At 44.4% G+C, this 20,130-nt stretch overlaps 1 protein-coding gene across 4 annotated transcripts; it reads left to right on the top strand.

Annotated features, from left to right (window-relative positions):
- Positions 1-8,918: 8,918 nt before the first annotated feature.
- CEBPG (CCAAT enhancer binding protein gamma) lies at positions 8,919-18,968 on the top strand. 4 transcript variants are annotated; one of them, XM_032323462.1, is made up of 2 exons: positions 8,919-9,029; positions 15,437-18,968. In XM_032323462.1, the coding sequence occupies exon 2, from the start codon at positions 15,533-15,535 to the stop codon at positions 15,971-15,973; it is 441 nt and encodes a 146-aa protein (XP_032179353.1). In that variant the 5' UTR covers positions 8,919-9,029; positions 15,437-15,532; the 3' UTR covers positions 15,974-18,968. The 4 variants fall into 4 exon arrangements, with proteins under 4 accessions (XP_032179353.1, XP_032179356.1, XP_032179357.1 ...); XM_032323465.1 differs by lacking the exon at positions 8,919-9,029 and adding an exon at positions 9,205-9,777; XM_032323466.1 differs by lacking the exon at positions 8,919-9,029 and adding an exon at positions 9,789-9,946.
- The last annotated feature ends 1,162 nt before the right edge of the window (positions 18,969-20,130 follow it).

The raw sequence follows: 20,130 nt of genomic DNA, 5'->3' as shown, positions 1-20,130 counted from the left end.
TATATCTTTTCTTCCAAGCATCACCTTCATTTCTTGCTGAGTTTTGAGAATGTGGTCACCACTGTTTGGGGTTAATTAAAATGGACATTTAGATCAGTTCTTTATCTGCTATTGTTAACAATGATATAATGTACTTCCTTGTATCTTTGCCTGCATGTGTGATGATCTTCTGAGAATAAATGATTGAATTGAAATGACTAGGTCAAAGGATGTGCACTCCTCTAGGGTTTTTATTGCAAATGGCCAAATGGCCTTCCAGAAAGATTCTATGAAATTGTTCTTCCCCTGACCAATTTACCTTCTCGCTATTGTCATTTATTAACATGTTTTTTCATTATTTATAATCAAACTAGAAAATGGCATCTCATTGAATTGATTTGCATTTGTTTAATAAAAGATATTTTTTCATGTCTCAGGCCATTAGTATTTCTTGTGAAACTGCTGTTGATATTCTTGTTAATATTGTGGCGTTCATTTTCAGATTATTGATTCTCTCTCTCTTTTTTTTTTTAAGTAGGCTCCACGCATAGCATGGACCCCAATGTGGGACTTGAACTCAAGACCCTGAGATCAAGACCTTGGTTGAGATCAGCAGTCAGCTGCTTAACCGACTGAGCCAACCAGGCACCCCTATTGATTTTTTTAGAGTTTCTTATATGATAAGGAAATTGATACCTCTTATATATTGCAAATATTTCTCTAGTTTCTCATTTGTTACTAATTTTATTTATATGTTTTATGTGATCAATTTTGTCAGTCATTTCCTTTGTTTTTGACATGGAAGTCAAAGTTAAATAACCTACATAGCAGGTTCCTATCCCACAGGGAAGTAACTTGCTAACTTCTGTGAGAGCTGTGGGGCAGACGTTCGGGGCTAATCAGGGAAATTTTTATTGCTGTCTGTTGTGGTTGGGAAGTCTTACCTCTTGATAGCCATTGGCTCCTTCCTGCCAATGATAACCAATGGTATCTGCCTAAGCAATGCAGTGGGCGGTACAAAGGATGAGGGAGGGGTGCCAGTCTCTTGAGCACCCTGGGTGTTTCTTACTCCCAAATCCCCAGCAAAAGCTGATCTGATCCCGGAACAGTGGTCAGAAATAGAAAATTAACATTGATCTGGTACTAGCAATAAATCTATAGACCCAGTTCAGTTTTCTCCAGTGACCCCACTAACGTCTTTTTTCTGGTCTAAAATTCAATCTAGCATTCCTTGTTGCCTTCAGCTGTCATGCTCCTTAGTTTCCTCTAATCTGGGACAATCTTTCAGCTTTTCTTTGTCTTTCATGACCTTAACTTTTTTTTTTTTTTTTAAGTAGTCTCCTGGCACAGCACGGAGCACAAACGGGGCTTGAACTCATGACCCTGAAATCGAGACCTGAGCTGAGGGTACCTGGGTGGCTTAGTTGGTTAAGCTACTGCCTTGGGCTCAGGTCATGATCCCAGAGTCTCCAGATGGAGTGGCACATTGGGCTTCCAGCTCCACTGGGAGTCTGCTTCTCCCTCTGACCTTGTCCCCTCTCATGCTCTCTCCCAAATAAATAAGTAAAATCTAAAAAAAAGAAAGAAAGAAAGAAAGAAAGAAAGACGTGAGCTGAGATTGAAAGTCGGTTGCTTAGCCAACTGAGCCACCCAGGCACCCCTGACCATTTTTTAAGAGTACCAGTCAGTTATGTTATTAGTAAGTAACTTGTGAGGAGATACTTTGAGAATATGCAAACATCCTGTTTCTCATTTTTACCCATTGATTTTAACCTTCATTGATGATTCATTCCCACCAGTTATTATGGTGGTGCTTGTCTAAAGGTGATTTGCTATTTCAATAATTCTTCCCCCATTTAGTAATTGGAATTTGTTATGAGGAAGAGCTGTTTCTTTTCTGTGATTTATTTGGTTATTCAAATTATTTACTTATGTCAATATTAACCCATAGCTATTTATTTTATTCTGCAACTTACAATTCATTACTATTGTTTATTCAGTTACTCAGTTGTCCCAGATTTGGCCATTGGGAACTCCTTCAAATTAACTCCTAAGTTCTGGTGATGTGTCTCCGTCAGTTTTTGAGCCTTTCTTTACTTGCTGGCACCAGGAGATGTGCCAGATTCTTCTTGTGTTTTCCTGCCCAATTCTGGAATCAACCACTTAACCAACGAACCCTAGTTCCGCTCACTGAAGGAAGATATTTAGAAACCGTGATTTGGTCCCTAGGGGGCATCATTACTACTGGGCTGTTTTTTGCTTTTGGGTCCTCTCAGTGGACAAGGCTAGAGAACACACATAAGTACATTCTCACACACACCTACACACATTCTCTTTCTATCCATCTGTGTATATACTACGAATCATGAATTCATGCTACTAATCTCAGATTCCAACCCAACACCACAGGATTGATTCTAGCCTTGCTTTCCTCTTATTTGTAACTTCTTTCTCCAACAGTGAGAAACTCGATCTCATTATCCAAATGTATTTACTTGTTTGCTTAGTCCTAGCATGTACATAAAATAGTTGCAAAATTGTTACCCTACCCCTTTTTAAAAAAATCAGTAACTAGTGCATATTAATTGTGTCAAGTTATTTTTGCCATTACCTTTATCCAATCCAAATACTATTTTCTAAAGTTATTGAGGTTAGAAATTCAGGTTAGCCACAGTGTGGTTATGTTGTTCATTTGTAGTGCAGTTAGGTTCATTGGTTGCTATTTGTATTTTACTTTGGGTCCCTCCCACATCCTGGTTGGCGTTAACTATCTATTTATTTCTGGGGTGTGTGAAACTTGACCATGGTCCTCAGAGTCAGAGCTATTCAAAAAGGTACATTTACTCTCCCCCTCATCTACTCTACCTTCTTTCCAATTCCATCCACCCTTGTAGATAACCAACCTCACTAGTTTCTGGCTTATTCGTCCTGTGTTTCTTTTGCATTAATGATCCCCTGCCAAATCTTGATGGCAAATGGACAAACATGGTAGCCAGGGCTTAAAAGGACATGGTAATGAAGAGTACAGATTTCTTAAGGTGGAACGTGTGGGTCTGTTCAGCGGGTGAGCTACTTAGACCAGAAGAGGTGTTAGCCAATGGTATGGCAACTCTAGTATGGGTGGTAGGGAAGGCCAGTGACGAATATGGATATAGCCTTGAGGTTGGTGGCAGCAAATCTTTCCAGGAAATGGGACCATTCAGAATCCTAGAGAAGCTCTTTACAAGTGGGACTAATTTATTGTAAGTAATAAGTGGACTCAAGCCATGGAGGAGGGGACTGCAGTAGACGTCGTAGTGTTACCCCCCAGCCCCGGTTTCCAGGTCCCCATTCAGGACAGATACCCTCACTGCCTCCCAATGCATTTTCTAATCCCTCGTAAGTACCTGGCACAGGGTTATGTGCATAAAACAGAACTTTCTCTTCCTATAAAATCAGAACAGAGTATAGCAGATGGGAGAATAGCAAAAAACACCACAGTGTGCATTTTAATATTAAATCCTATGCCACAGAGAAGAAAGAAGAGGGCCAGCGGGAATTGGAAGAGTTAGCAAAACTGAGAGCGGCCTGGGGCTTGAGGGGTGGGGAGGATCTGGGTACATGGAACAGGGAAGGAGTGGCCACTGTGGTGGCAGGCAGGAGTACTGGGCATTTCTAGCTTTTCTCCATCAAGTCCTACTTCCTTTCCTCTTTCCTCTCTGTCCTAGACATGCTCTGACCCCACAAGCTGTTCTGGCTGCTGTACCCTTGGTTTCACTGGTAGTTTAGCCAAGATAAAGCAAGAGAAAATGTTCTGTATGGCTCTCAAGTTTCCCCAAGTCTTGCCATCTGTAGATTTGTTTGGGTCTCTTTCACAGCAGGAGAACAAGTCTCCAACCGCCCTCACCAAGTATTTCTTGGCCAGCTCCTAGAGCCCCACCATGAGGCCCTGCACCACTAACATGGCCCCTTGACCACCATCAAGGTCTCTTGAAGACAGGCCCTTCGGCACAAGCGCTACTTCGGCTTCTTCTTTGCAGAGTTGATTCCCGCCCCCCCAAGGGGGCAGATTCCTGAGGTTTACAAAAACACAAATCCTCCAGGCCTCAAAGCAGCGCCCCAGGGCTGAAGAAAAGGGGTCACTCACAGCACTGGGGGGAAATTTTCCTGTCTTCATAAAGACTGCTAAAGAGTGCTTGTCTCTCCCAATCCCAGATGTTTCCCCAGAAACCTTTGCAAAGAAAAAGAAAACAACAGGGCACCTGGGTGGCTCACTCGGTTAAGTGTCTGACTCTTGATTTCGGCTTGGGTCACCGTCTCAGGATCATGAGGTCGGTCCTGCATCGGGCTCAGAGCTGAGCGTGGAACCTGCTTGGATTCTCTCTCTCCCTCTCCCTCTGCCCCTTCCCCTGCTCAGCATGAACATGTCACATGCTCTCTTTTAGAAAAGAAACCAAGAATTGGGTCCTAGGTAGCAAATGCTTTTTGGAATGACAAATTATTTTTGTGCTTCCCATGTGCCAGACACCTTGCTAGCTTCTTTCCATGTCAGTTTACTTAATTGTTATAGCAACTCTATGAGGTGTGTACTGCCCACCTTCTCTACAGATGAGGAACAGAGCTTTAGCTATGTCCGATACAGCCAACATCACTGTCATCTGTCTCCAAAGCCCATCCCACCGCCGTGATGGAGACCAGTGTCCTATAGATTTTATATAAGCCCACAACAAAAGACACAAACAAATACCCATTTAGCTTCAGTTTGGTGCTTCATAGGCACTGGAATAATTTGCATTACAATTATTATGCACCATTACAAGTAATTGGTGCATATTCAGTGAAGGGAAGATACAAGACCCTTCTGGGCCCACAAAAGATACAGTTGAGCTCTCCTGATATTCATGACATCATAGCCTTCTCTTATGTATACAGATGGCACTTACCTACCTTTATATGCACAGATGGCAGGTACCTAGCCTCAGGCCCACAGATGCATACAGCTCTCATGTGTGTGGTCGGTCTGTACCTATCCTCATGTGCTCTCATGGTACACAGCCACCCTTGTGCACACAGATGATACGTACTTTTCTTTTCTTTCTGTTTTTTTTTTTTTAAAGATTTTATTTATTTGACAGACAGAGACTACAAGTAGGCAGAGAGAGAGGAGGAAGCAGGCTCTCCGAGGAGCAGAGAGTCCGATGTGGGGCTCGATCCCACAACCCTGCGGTCATGACCTGAGCCGAGGCAGAGGCCTTAACCCACTGAGCCACCCAGGCACCCCTGATATGTACTTTTCTTAAGGGCACAGGTGACACCTTACTCATGGGATAAGAAAGTCCGACATGGGGTGAAGTGCTTTATAATGGACATTCACACTACTTAGTAACTGTTCAAGTTTATACCATGTGAGATTTTTCTCTTTCATGCATTGGACCCGCTTACTAAGGTTAGGGTGTTCTAAGACAACCGTTCAGCATCATAGCCCCCTCCCTGAACTGCCATGACAGTGCATGGTGACCTGTTCCTGGCTGTTTGATAATTCCAGGGATGAACACTTGATCCAGCTGGGCATTGTGATCCCAGAGTCCTCGCCTAAGACTTTCATAACAGGGACTTAAAAAGAGAGTTGGCTTTCTTTAGTGTCCAAAACTGTGGACATTGAGGCTGTCACTGACTAGGTGAAGAAAGTTGATGTGCAAGCAAAAGATCAATGAAACCAACACACACACACACACACACACAGAGAGAGAGAGAGAGAGAAAGGCAGAGACAGACATGAAGACATTTGAGCATTTTAGTTTTTGGTTCTGATATGGCCTGGGTGTTTCATGAAGAGGGGCCTAAAATCTTTGACCAAGTCCGTCTCTCTGCTAAGGCTAGTCAGGGATGGTTTGCAGTTAGTTCCAAGAAGAGAGCCCTTACCAGTGCAGAATGTCTGATGATCCCTGTCCTTTTGTGCTGATACACTGAGTAAATACCTACTGAGAGGCAGAACTGTGACACTCTCTCAATGCTCAAAATAAAGATATGGCCCAGATCTCCTGTCAGAGATGGTTAATCTGGTATATTAATTTTTCAGAAACTTTCCAAATATAAATTTATGATTAAGTACTTAAGTATTATCATAAGTACTTAAGATACATTTAAGCTACATGCATAAGTTTGCCTAGTAAACTTCTATTGATCTGGCTTTCTAAACAAGAGATTTGAAATTACCAAATTTTTCCTAACCCTATGGAAGCCAATGAAATAAGATAGAGTGACTAAGTAAACTATTCTGAAAACCACCTCTTGGGATACACTACAGGGTCGACATGAACACCTTCACTGCTCTGTGTATTTCAGGGCCTGAATCATCAAAGCAACATGAGGCACAGCTTGACCTTGAAGTGTATTTTAGTCTCCCATAATTCTATGATATATTCTTAATATATCATTCTATGATATATTCTTATATCATAATTCTATGATATAACTTGTTTAAAACTCACGTATGAGCATCGTGGTAACAACTACTACTTCTGAGCTCTTGCCATGTAGTAGGCAGGTACCTTTCTGGGAGCTAAATACATATTAACTCCTTTAACCACAGCAATCCTCTTGGGTAGATACGGTCATTTAATCCCTATTCGCAGATGACCGAGCGGTAACATAATTTGCCCAAGGTCACACAACCATTAGGAGGTTAAGCTGTGGAGAGGAGCCTGATACTAGAATCCACACCTCTTAGGTAACTAAGATAATCTTAGCAGGTCTCAGGTTAAGTAGCATAATCTAACAAGACATCGTACTTCTCAAGTCTGTAGAGGGGATTTTGATGTTGTATTTCTTTATAAGCTCTTTGGATTTGTGAATATGGATCAGGTATCAGGGAGGCAGACATCTATGCAGGAAATCTTTTATTATGAGGGCTAGAGGCCCTGTGACTCAAGACAGAGCAACATGGTGGATCTCCTCAACCCAAAGATGGCCTCTGCCATTCTCTCCTTGTTTCCTTATGGTGAGAGCAAAGCTTTCCAAGGTTTCCCATCTCTCTTGGGGTGAAAGTCAGAACCCTTCTTGGGCCACAGGCCTCGTCAATCTCACCAGTCTCCACTGGGACACTCTGCCCTGATTCTCTGGCCTTACATTTCTCCCATCATAAAACCTTTAGGTAAGACATTTCCTCTGACTGGTACCCACCTCCACTTTATCTGGGGCACTCAGGCAAATCCTAACTCATCTGTTAGGCCTTCCCTGAACCACAGACCACATCTGGTTCCCTTCTTACAATCTCACAGCATCTTGTACTTCTTTCTTGTATTTATGAAAGTGGTAACAGAAAAATTGTGTAATTACTGAGTATCTGTCTCCCTGGCCCTGGGGGCAAGCTTCAGGTAGGTAGGGGTTGTGTTTGTCTTGTTCATTGCTGGATCCCCAGCACTTAGCCCACAGTTTAGCAGGTAGTTAGCCCCTAATTAATATTTGTAAACTAAGTAGAAGAATTACCAGCTGCCAGCTGAAGAGGAAATACTCGAGTCTCCTTGGCATGGACCAGACCTGTCCAGACAAAGAGAATGCTAGAGCAGCTTGGCGAGTGGTCAGCAAGCCAGAGGATAAACAAGTGTACCTATAATTTTTTTCTTCTATATAACTTTTAAGTGATTGGCAAGTGGCAAGGGCAAAAGTATGATTTTGTGAGCAATAAAATACAATCCAGTTTTAACAGTGCTAAAATCTTGATCAAAGAAATTTCAAATCAGAACGCTGGGGGGCCAAAGTAAAAGAAACATAGTGGTTTTGATGGTATTATGTCTTGCTACCAAGTATGTTTCTATGGTTATAGGTGTTCGCCTTTAGTGGCAGCTCTGTCAATTTCATGTTTTATCTTTAGTTTTTGCAAAGGTTTTTTTTTTTTTTTTTTTTTTTTTAAATCATCTCTTTACTGATTCCTCGAAACAATCTTAATGCGGAGAACCGGTGCCATGGCCTGGGCGATGAAGAAATGTTTCCTCTTTCAAAGACTATTTTTTGGACGATAAGAATTGCCAAAGAGGAAGCAATCAAACCTATCGCGCTGGCGCTGTCCTCCACCCAGCGCGCTTCCTGGTTTTAGACGCTTTCAGATCCTCGTGCTAAGTGTCATTGGACACATAAAACTAGACTGCCATGCGTTTTTTGTTGTTGTTTTTTGTTTTGTTTTGTTTTTTTCTTGAGATCCCATCTCTCAGTCTGTTCACCTGGAAGATACCACACGGAAATCCGTCGCGCAAATCCAATTCCTTTCCCGGTGGCAATAAACCAGTTTGCAGCGTTCACCAATGTGACATCAGTCCTAAGCCGACGCTGGGAAAATGTGGCTCCACTTGTTTTCCGGCAAGCCTGCGGCCCCCTTCGCGACCTGAGGTCCTTCACTTCCCTCCAGGCTCCGCCGGGTGCCCGGCAGTCCCGGGAGGCGCGTCTTGTGGGCCGCTCCGGGGGACGGTCGCTGCGAGGGGGCCTCCCCGAGGACGCGGCAAAACACAGACGGACTTCGGGGATTCAAAAAACCACCGCAGGAAGTTGGGCCTCCCAAAGACAGGTGCTGCGTTCGCAAGGCCTCAGCTCCCCAACGCCTCCAGCTCTCACCGGGCCCTCCTCGCCGCGGGTCGCCCACAGCTTGGGTCCGCCGCCCCGCGCGAACCGCGGAGGATGCGGGCGGCGCCAGGAGCGGCCGCCAACTCCCGCCACACCCGTCCGCCCCGCCGCGCCTTGCCGCGCCGTGGCCAACGCCTCCGCCACGTGCCCGCCTCCCGCAGCCAGGCCGCTCGTGAGTGGCTGGCGGCGCCGCCCGTCGCGAGGGGCGGGAGCGTCGCCCGCAGGCCGGCGCTCCAATTGGTCGTGGCGGCGGCGGCGGCGGCGGCGCGCGCGACCCCAGCGAGGAGGGGAAGCCGGTGGCAGCGGCGGCGGCGGAACGGGCGGAGGCTGCCGGTTTCGTAACCGTCGCTCCACCTCGGTGACTCGCGGGCTGCGAGGCCTGGGTTCGTCGGGCCGCGCCGCGCGGGGCCGCTCGGAGTGGAGGCCGCCTGGGGGCGGGCGGGCTGGAGGCGCAGGTAAGGAGGCCGCGGGCGGGCGGGCTGAGGGAAGAGGAGGAGGCCGCGGCGGAGCCGGCCGCTCGCCTACGTGCCGGCCGGGCCTGAGGCGGCCGGCTGGCCGGGAAGGCCCCGCGCGGCCCGCGGCGCGGGCGGCGGCCCCGCGCGGCGTCTGATGCAACCTGCCGGCAACACCCGGCGGGGCCGCTGAGCTCATCCCTGGCCGCGGCCCAGCGCCGCGGCGCCACCCGCCGACCCCCGCGCTCCCCTCCGGGAGCCCCTCGCCGCCGGCCCGCGACTGGACGGGGTGGGGCGGGGCGGGGCGGGGGACGAGGTGTGCCCCCTCTGGAACCCGGCGTCTGTTGGAGAAACGGGCCGTGGTGACAGGCCAGGCGCGTTATTGGCCCCCGGGGATACGGGGTGTTCCCCAGAGCAGCGGGAGGTGGACCGTCCCTCACTGTAGTGCCACATTGGGTCTTGCCCGCCCCTCCAAGACCGCTCGGTGCGGGCAGGCGACCCTTCGGTTCCGAAGTTCGTAGAGCGTCCAAGTGGGCAAGGAGAGCAGTTCATGGTGAAGTCCGTGACTTTCCAGAACTAATCCCGCGCTCGCTTGAGGAGCTGTAATGCGAATGTCCTGCACTTCACTGCCCAACGAGGTTAGACGAACGTGCGGCCAGTGGACTGGGAAAAGAGACGGGCCAGAAGCGAGGCGCTTCGTGAGCCGGTCGCAGCGAACACAGCCTAGAAGACCGCTAGCAGAGGTGTCCAGGTGAAGAGGATGGAAATGCATGTTTGAGGGCGAAGGGTCTTCGGTCCTCCCGCCGGAGCTTGTATGTTTTTAATCCTTCGGAAGGTTTAGTCGTTCCGTTGGCCTTGTGTTTGAGACTTGTGTTGTGATCGGGCACCTTAGAACGTGTCGGTTTCAGAAGGGTTTTCAGGTGAGTGGGTTACACCAAAAATTGGTAGTTTTCTCCCCGAGCCTATACTCCGCGAATCCTTACGTGAAAGAGTTTGCCCTTAAATTCAGATAGGATAACGCGACTCCCAGATAAATTTTGGAAAGAAAATACTGTAAGGGCTCGCTCTACTAAGGAATTCTGCATCTTAAAAGTTCCTGATCCTGGAAAGTTTAAAAATCTGGTCAGCGATTACCACTTGATCAGTATTGGGGAAGAGCTGTTCTTAAAGCGGATTCTCTGTTTCTGAAAAAGCTTCCTATAAATAAGGCTGAGTAATTACAGGATGCCACTGAGCTGAAGGATTTTTCGATTTCTTGATTCCTGCTTCTGGTGGGTGCACTTGTCTGATTCAGTCGTTTTTTATACCTGCCTGAAAAACAGGAGGAAACACGATTTCATATTTTCAAAGTATCCGTTAAATTCTCCAGAGCACATCATGACCGTCAGCAGTTGTCTAATTTTGGAGAGGTGGTTTCACCTGTAGGGATTTAAACAGCACCTGGTGAGTCCCTGGTGAAGACAAATAGGACCTCAGGGGATTGAATTTGGTCTTTTGGTCTAGGATTGCCTCACCTGATCACAGTAATGGTAAACGTGGGTAGCTGCAGTTCCGGGTCTGTTGTATATTCTTGTGAGCGAGTGTTTCCACGGGGTTCTTGTAGGTTCATTGGTCTCCTACCTTTCTGGCTTTCCAGCCCTATGGGTTAAAGAATTTTTTTATTTGAGTCAGATTTCCTGTTAGAGGTATATTTATAAACACTGCGTGTACTGTTTTTTTTTATGTTGTAAATCCTACCAAAAGTAGATTAAAAAGATGATGTTAAAAAAGACAAATGAATGTACATTTTCTCCATACTCTAGTGGATCATTCATGTACTTCCCGAAGGGATGTACCCTCCTTCATGGAGCCCGGTGTTGGGTCATAAAGCAAGCAGCGGCAGCTAAATAGAAATCCTGCTCATTTGGGTATGTATTGACTTTGCTTACCTTGACATCCCGTTAAGTACAGAGGTGTCAGACCTTGGCAACATGTATCTAAGAACTTGAGGTTATTCATTGGAACACATAACTGGCTAAATAGAAAATAAAGGTTCTTAGATGAAGCAAAGGCCAGACAAGAAATGTTCATTGTGTAGACCGGGCACTCGAAGTAGCAAGTGGACTTGTATTCTTATTTTCCTGTCCACCTTTAAGAAAGACCGAGAACTTAGGGTAGGAAGACTACGATCTTACTAACACTCTTGATTTAATTGTGGTTGTTTTAAGAGATTTCAGTGCTGGAGAATCTCATTTTTATATAGGACATTTATAAAAATAAATGTTTTCTCTTCACCTCTGAGCCAGTATTGGACAGGTATTTCTCCAGCACCACCACTCTGTGGCTGGCCCTCCACTAGGTGCTGGCCATATGGATATGAAGACAGAGTCCTGCCTCTAGCTTGGTCTGCAGGGAGCCACACTATAGAGCTGGCACTGACAGAGAAACTAGGGGAACAGATTGGATAGCCACACAAAGAAAAAAGAAAGCGTGACCATTTAGGGATCGGTAGTTGTTCGGTATTATCACGGTGTGAAGAAGCATAAGGAGCAAGGGCTGGGCCAGGAGTGAATACCTTCAATTTGATGCTGGACCCCGGAGCAGGTCTGAGTGCTCAGTTGCTCTGGAGACCATGGTTGGAGGGTGCACTGCTAAACCAGAGGGGATGAGTGCCCCTGGGAGATGATGTCAGCCTGAGGTAATTCTGTGGTGTTAGGACAGAGAGGGATAGTGCTTGGAAGTTCTTTTGGAAGGTGGATGGGTAGAATTGTCAGATACCGATGATTGTACAGATTGGGAGTAAGGGAGAAACATCTGTGAATATTTTGGAGTATAGATGCTCATGAGGAAATTTTGAGTTGAGAATTTATTTTGGGGAGCATGGGGAGGAATATCTGGTTGTCCATAACATCAAAAAAGAAATGACAGGAGGATTAAGGAAAGTTTGACAAGTTTGCTTTCCTAAATGAAACTTGAGAGAAATTTGTTTTACTCATTCTAACCTTTCTGAGTTTTCAGTGTTACTGATTTGAATAAACATTACTTGAATTAAGAAATCTGAATTTTAAAAAAATTTGCCCAGTGGACCGTCTTTCTAAAGATCCATTGTTAATCTGCAGCATTGGCTCTCAAACCTCAGTGTCAACGGAATTGTGTGGAGGGCCCTTTAAAACAAGATTGCTCAGCCCTATTCCTAGAGCTCTGGATTCTTATGTGGGGGTTAGGGGGGCAGCCTGAGAATCTGCATTTCTTTTTGTTGTTGTTGTTGTTGTTGTTGTTTTTTTTTTTGAGAATCTGCATTTCTGACAAATTCCCAAATGCTGCTGCTGCTGGTCCAGGGACCACACTTTGAGAACTACTGATCTTCAGTTTGTCTTCTGCTCCCTGCTTGAATGATTCACATGCTTCCTAGGAAACGAGGCACCACCCTACTTCCTGTAGATTGAACTTTGGAATAGTGTTTGTCCACAAAGGAGCCAGACTTTTGTTTATGATTGAATATCCAGATTTGAAATAAACTCATTTTTCCCCCCATTGTAGTTGCTCAGTAAATGTTTGTGGAAGGAACAAAAGCATAAGTGATAGTGGAAACTGTGAAATGTGTAACTTTGAAGGCAGCTATTTGGCTTGTGTAAAAACAGAATTGATAATCTGGAGTTAACTTTCTTGGATCACTTGGCCCTTTGATCCCCTTTACTTGGTTTACTTTCCTTAATGGATATTTTTCACTTAAAACTTATTTTGTTGGCTTTGGTTGAGGAACTTAAAAAAATCATTTTTGAGTTCTTTTTATTGTTTCCAAGTTTCCTTGCTTATATTATTACCAGTTTGATAGTTACTCTTTGTTTTTCAAGCAAAGGGCACATTTTCAAAGCCCCCCTCTCTCCCTCACACCTGCTATGTTCAGCCTAGTACCCTAGCAAGAGGAGTCAGGCGGAGGTAAAATAGCTCTTCCCCATTCCCGTATCTTTGGGTACAAAAATGGGCATGAATATCACTGAATTTGGAGCCTGTATTAAAAGCTTTTAGTGACTTGGGAATAAAAAGCAGGGCATAAGGGCTCTTTTATAGTGACTGAAGTTCGTGGCATATTTTCAGAGGCAGAAGACATCTTAACATTCTCTGTCCGTCATTTGCAGTTGGGGAAATTGAGGCCCAAAGAGGGGAATGATGGGTCCAGAGCAAAACCGTGGGAGCCAGAGCCAAAACAAAAATTGACCTGGTTCCTGCTCTGTGTTTTTTGGATCATTGTTATCTTTGAGCTGTCTGTAGAGATTAGCTTTATTTTTATTTATTTATTTTTTTAAAAGATTTTATTTATTTGACAGAGATCACAAGTAGGCAGAAAGGCAGGCAGAGAGAGAGAGAGGAGGAAGCAGGCTCCCTGCTGAGCAGAGAGCCCGATGCGGGACTTGATCCCAGGACCCTGAGATCATGACCTGAACTGAAGGCAGAGGCTTTAACCCACTGAGCCACCCAGGCGCCCCTAGAGATTAGCTTTAAAGATTAAAAACATAATTGGTGTATGAAAAATAAAAAAGTTAAATAAGATGACCATGATCATGATAGTTGAGACAATCCCAGGAGAAGTATTAAAGAAGTTTTAAAAGTCACCTAAAATTCTTATGTTCACTTTACACCAAATAAATAAGCAATAATGTAGATGGCCACTAACAGTGGTAAGGTGGCCCAGATTAATACTGAATTGCCACTGTTCAACTGGAAGGAAAAATAGGCAACATCATAAATTATCCAGGAAAATTGTGAAATGTTTATTTTTATTTATTTATTTATTTGACAGACAGAGATCACAAGTAGGCAGAGAAGCAGGCAGAGAGAGAGGAGGAAGCAGGTTCCCTGCTGAGCAGAGAGCCCGATGCAGAGCTCGATCCCAGGACCCTGGGATCATGACCTGAGCCGAAGGCAGAGGCTTTAACCCACTGAGCCACCCAGGCGCCCCTGAAATGTCTATTATTGAAGATAGACTTGGAGTAGATATCCATCTGTGGTTTGGAAGGAAGCTATCTCTTTTGCCTTAGTTTGGAGTGAGAACAGGTGACCCACTAACTCAGGGCTGCATGCATGGCTTTGAAAACAATTGAAAATAATGATAATATGGACTTTAAAAGGAAAGATTTTTAAAAGCAGACCAGTGAAGAGTGTTTATACAAGAAGCGCCTGGCTAAAGGTTTGGGTGAAGCTACTGGTGTTTACTAACTGAGCTTTTCCTAAGAACTGTGAGATGTACTCATTTGAGGCATTTCATAATTCCGGCTCCAGGTTTTTTCCACTGATGTAGGTTTCGCAGTTTTGTGAAAAGAGAGCAGGATAGTTCTATGGTTCATAACACTGCTGTCTAAATTTCCAAGAGTCCTGATTTCTTGGTGGGCATGGCTCATCTGCTGAGTCAGTTTGTCTTGAAGTGGCCTCATAACCCTGTATGGGCTCGTGTAGGTCTGCTTTTGACACATCTTGAGGCTGTTGTAGTGACCTAGTTGGATTGATGGTGATCCAAGTATGACTAGTCTCTGAAACTGTGGCTTCATTCCTAGGAGCAGCAGCACAGGAACCTGGGAGAGTTGGTGTTCCCTCCGCTGTGTCTGCTGTGTTCAGTGGGTGCCGGCTCAGGCTCTCTGCTGGGCTTCAGCCCCATACTTTGTCTCCTTGGGGTGCATCATTAGGGCTTTTAGAAGCAGCATGGTGGGATGGGCAGCACACTGGAGGTCCCAGAGCTTCTGGATCTCTGAACCAAGAAGCTAACTTGGGAAATCGGTGTAAACTACGATCTGTGAGGTCATTAAAAATGAAACAAAAAACCAAGACCCCTCCCACCCCTCCCCCAGCAAAAAAAAGCCTTTTCGTAATACTCCATAAAGATGTACTCCGGGAGAAAAGTCAAGTTCTTGGTGACTCAGTCTCTGCATATTGGTGTCAGAGCATGCAGTCATCCTGGCAGGTTGTGGAGGTCGGGCACAGTGCCGTGGGATTCTGTTTTGATGTGAGCCAACAATTGAAACTTTGTCCCCCTTTCTTTGCAGGTGTCTCTTCTATCCTAATTGAACTCAGGTTTTCTGTGTTTTACCTAAACATCTCAAATTTCTCTCTGGCAGATTGCCAAGTGCTATTAGTTCATCTGTGCTACCTAATTAGTGGTATTCTTTTGTTTTTCCTTCCATTTTTGATAATAATCACAGATGGGCAGTACCCTCGGGGATTCAGGTGGGCTGAATTTGGCCTTATGGTGCTCCTGTACTAACTTACCTTTCTAAATTAAATGATTTAGATTTCTGAAACATTGGAACAGTTGGCAGTTTCTGTATACTTTTCTCAGCATAATCAATTAGTGTTGGCCTACTGTTAGGTACATGCAAGTTTAATCTCATTTGATCTTGTCATTTCAAACATTTTAATGCAATTTATTTTTTAACTAGGTACATGTGAAGATTTCTTGGCAGCTTAGTGTGGAAACCATTGATCACTTTGCTCTCATTTCTGCCTGTTCTGTGTCCGCAAGAGAGCGAGCCCAAATGAGCAAGATAGCCCAGCAGAACAGCTCTCCGGGGATAAGTGTTATTCACACTCAGGCTCATGCCAGCGGCTTACAGCAGGTTCCTCAGCTGGTGCCTGCTGGCCCCGGGGGAGGAGGCAAAGCCGTGCCTCCAAGCAAGCAAAGCAAAAAGAGTTCGCCCATGGATCGCAACAGCGATGAGTATCGTCAGCGCAGAGAGAGGAACAACATGGCTGTGAAAAAGAGCCGGTTGAAAAGCAAGCAGAAAGCACAGGATACACTGCAGAGAGTGAATCAGCTCAAAGAAGAGAATGAACGGTTGGAAGCAAAAATTAAATTGCTGACTAAGGAATTAAGCGTACTGAAAGATTTGTTTCTTGAGCACGCACACAACCTTGCAGATAACGTGCAACCCACTAGCACTGAAAATACAACAGCTTCCGATAATGCAGGCCAGTAGACCTCACCTCTTCGAAACTTCACGACTCGTGGCTTGAACGTTAAAGGTGTGACTGCCTACACCATTCATATCAATGGCCGAACACTGTCTCGTTCCATTATTCAAAGATCCACTGAAGGTTGTTTCCAGGATCAGCACTGAAGGGTTGATTAGCTTAAAAATGTTAGCCATGTAATTTGAATATCTAGTTTTAAATGATAGGGATTTTTTTGTGTGGATAAAACACATTTTTAAGGTATATGGTAAAAAAACAAACAAAGAACGCACCCCTGGACCTTGATGTTCTTAATAAATGCTCACTTCCCAAGAAATGCTTCTTTTGTAGGTTGATAAAAGGAAGGGGGAACTGGCAGGTCCTGCAGAAGGGTCTTGATTTTATTGGAGATGATTAATTAGACTAAGGAAAGTTGAATGCCATCTATGTTGATTGTTTTGTGATTTGTTTTTCTAAATTATGTATTAAAAATCCTTAGGGCTATAGAAATCAATCACTTTGTAATTTGGAGTGATTTTATGTATAACATAAACCTTGTTTTAGCCTAATTAGTACTCTTTTCCCCCAACAAGTGTAAGTTTTTGAGTATTGGTGCCAGGTTAAGTAAATTCCGTTGCGTTTTAAAGGCAGCATTCAGCCAGTTGGCTTAAAAATACAAATAATTAGGCAAATAGGTTTCTTAAAAATAACAGTAAAGCATATTAGAATTATCCTTTTGGGATACCTTTGGGTTATTGGATCGGCATTATTTTGTTTTCTAACAAGAAAAAACCCCCAAGAGTTGTATATCACAATTTTTATTTCGTAGATGGTGGTCAAATAAGTAAATATTTTTAAAATACCATTTTGACAGTCAAGTTAGTAAACAAATGCCTTAACAGTTTACAGATTGGGATTTAGGTAGTTTCTCCAGTGTCTAAATATCTGAAATGGGGCCATGATTTTTAAAGGCATAAATTTCTTGTGAAGGATCATTTGGCATTTGATCCTAACCAAGTGATTATTAGAAAAATATGTCATCAACTCTATGCCGTCTCCCAAAATAGTAGTCTAAGAAAACTTGAAAGTGTAAGGTTTAACCTTTAATTTATTTCACTTAAATACATCTTTTTATATTGTTTTTGTGATGTTTCTTTTTCTAGTTAGTGGGCTCTTGTAGACTTTTTGTACCACTGCTTCTGTTTGTTCATTTGTATGCTTTTGTGTCCCATAAATTATTTTAGAAAGAAAATGCTGGTAAAACTCAGGATATTGACATTTTTGTTGAGACTAAAAAATGGCCGTCGCTGAAGTCGGGGATTGCGCAGGTCTGGTTTATGTCAGTGTCGGTGGTTTTGATTGTCTTTGTTGATTTCTTTCTTTTCTTTTCTTTTCCTTTTTTTTTTTTTTTTTTTTTAAAGCACAATCCTAGCTCAGATTTGTTGACTTTTGTGTATTACTGTGTGTATGTGTCTGGGCTGGTGACAAGAGACAAGAGTCACATCTGATTAAAAAGTTTGTGTTACCAGGTATCTTATTTGGACATGGTCACTTCATTTTTGGCCATATTGTTTCTTACTAGGACCTAGAAGTTGTCCCCTTGGGTTGGTGCAAGACTGCTGTCTTTGCTCTTCTGGGCCAGCGGAAATACCATTGTGACCAGCAACTCAGTAAAGCCATTATTAAGGCCATGAGCCTCTTCCACATGTGACTGGAACCCAGTGTTGTTCATGAGAGCCACTGTCCCGGGAGGGTTAGCTCCCCGGAGGGCCAGAAGACAGGATTGAGGTTTCTGTTAGGGTCCAACACCAGTTTACTCTGGCTGGAGTATCAGTCTGCTTCTCAGTCGATAGATGTTTTGACTAGGAGGTAACCCACAGAATCCTACTGAATCTTTAATAGCCGACTGATATTATATAATTAACCTAAGTAGAGGTGCAGTTAGGCCACTTGAATCTTTAAGTACCTGTAAAGGTATTAACAGACATTGTTACCTCTTGTTTATTTAAAAAAAAAAAAAAGTCTTTCAGAAATTGATGTCCCTGTGGAATTTATGGTTACCAATTATACGAATTGACTTAACCATCTTGGAAAAGGAGCATTAGGGAAATCATCAGTGGTGTATACTCGAAATTTCAAATCCGAACAGATTGAAACTTTAGGAAAAATTGATTCAAGCTTTCCTGTTACCTATGCAAACCAGAACTTTAGCACAAGCCATCATGTGTGCATAGAACAAAAATGTTAACCATTGTCTTACTGAAGTGTTTGGGAATGAAAGTTTGCAGTTTGATAGATTTCTCAGTATCAAATTGAGGGAAACCAAGTATGGGGAATGGGTAGATTTAGAGCTTTGGGAATTATAAGTTGACTTTTGTAACTTCTGTAGGTTACATGTGAACCTTTAGGATTTGATCTGCCTTTGCTGGCAGGTCCCTTGATTTAGGAATTAGGCTTTAGTGTAAATGTCTAACTGCATCTGCGTCATCCGAGATGGGTGCTTTCTGGGTGGTATTGGCAGCAGGTGGTGAGATCAGAGCAACTCTTCCGCTGTCTGGCCCCTTGCAGTGACTGGAATGTGAGCTAGGATACTTTGGACATTCTTACCAAGACGTAGTAAGATAGCAATTTTTTATGACCAGGTGTTTGAAATTTAGGTCACGAGTGTGAAATCCTGAAATTTACATAAAAAAGTAGTATGTGCAGTTTAATATTTGGTATTAAATCAGCTTTTGATGTTTCTCAGTCCCCATTAGAGGGCTTGAAACTTTGTACCCGAACAGCCCAGTTAGCACACTCAGAGTGCTTTTCGATGCCTTAGAATAGGAAGCAATTTTCTGTTTGACAGAAGGTAGGGAGGAGAAAGTCCATTCTATAGCTGTTAGAGTTGCCTCTCAGGTAAAAGTCCTTTACCTTGTTCTTTGTGTTCCTGGCCTTCCTCAGTTTGTGAGATTACTCTATTTTTTTAAATATAATTTTATTTCTTTTAATGAATTTGAAATAAAAAAACTTTGGAATAATGACTGTATTTTCTTGTGGGTTTCTTTCTGTTCATATACACCGAGGAAGTAGTCCAGATGTCCAGGAGCTCTGAAGAGCAGGCAGGCTCAACCGTCTTTCCTGCTCCCAGCCCAGGGCAGGGGTGAAGGTCACTGACGGGTGGAGGGGGGCGTGTGGGGGGGCAGGGAGCAAGAGGGGCTTTTGTCCAAGCCTAGATTTCCCTGATTGGATAGGAACATCATTTCCTCCGAATATAGAGTGCCTCTTCAGGGCTGTTCTTTGTCTGGTGGTCTCTAACTCGGAAGCCTGGACTAGGGTAGAGAAGGCAGTGGCTGGCACGCCGGCTCGGATGCCTCGTGTCTTGGTGTGTGGTCTACGTTCACACAGTGGCAGGAGAAATGAGTTCTTGAGGCTTTGAAGTAGATGGCAATGTCGAAGTAAGGCCTTTCCCCAGCAGCACAATTTATAGCGTGTACCTCATCTTCATTTACGTGGTGCTGTAGAGTGTCTCTACAAATGAACGAGTCAATACTGAATCCATGCTGATTTGAGTGTTTCAAGGGAAGATGTCATTTAGAGACTCTTCTGTGATCCTTCAGCCATTTTCATGTCTTGGGAAATAGGTTTCTACCTACTGCATCTAAATGGCAATTGTAGTGCAGTAATTATTTCTGTGAGTAGTACGTCCTATTTTGTTTTTACAAAGTAGGTGTAATTTGGAAGCCCATAAACAGTTTGTCTTAGGAAATTTTCTGTAGAGACGGTTTGTGAAGGTGACAGCTCTTATTTCAGCAAAAGCACTTTCGGACCTTCTTGGTCACTGCCGGGGAGTATCTAGAGCCTATGGGCACCGTGCACATACTCAGAGGAGACTGCCAGCCCCGGGTCATCTCCTACTGCCCCATACATTCCTCCCGCAGCTCTAGGCCTGGAAGCTCTGCAGCGGTGCCCGGAGGGCCCGGGGTGCAGAACTGGGTTTGGAAGCCAAGGGGCATCTGGCCAGGCCTTCCTGCTCCGCCACCTTTCCCTTCTACTCCCGAAATGTGTTCCCCTCCCTCCCCCACTGCACAGAACCATCATCTCTTCTTGCCCGGACTTGGTCTCCTTGGACCACTGCCTGCTCTCTGGAACCTTCTTTCGTTCCCCACTGTAACCAGAGGGAAACCCAGTCTCCTTGTAACGT

This window comes from Mustela erminea, chromosome 19 (genome assembly GCF_009829155.1).
Source record: "Mustela erminea isolate mMusErm1 chromosome 19, mMusErm1.Pri, whole genome shotgun sequence".
Lineage (NCBI taxonomy): Eukaryota > Metazoa > Chordata > Mammalia > Carnivora > Mustelidae > Mustela > Mustela erminea.
Note: the sequence above shows the minus strand (reverse complement) of the source record. Positions and strands in the feature narration are given on the sequence as shown.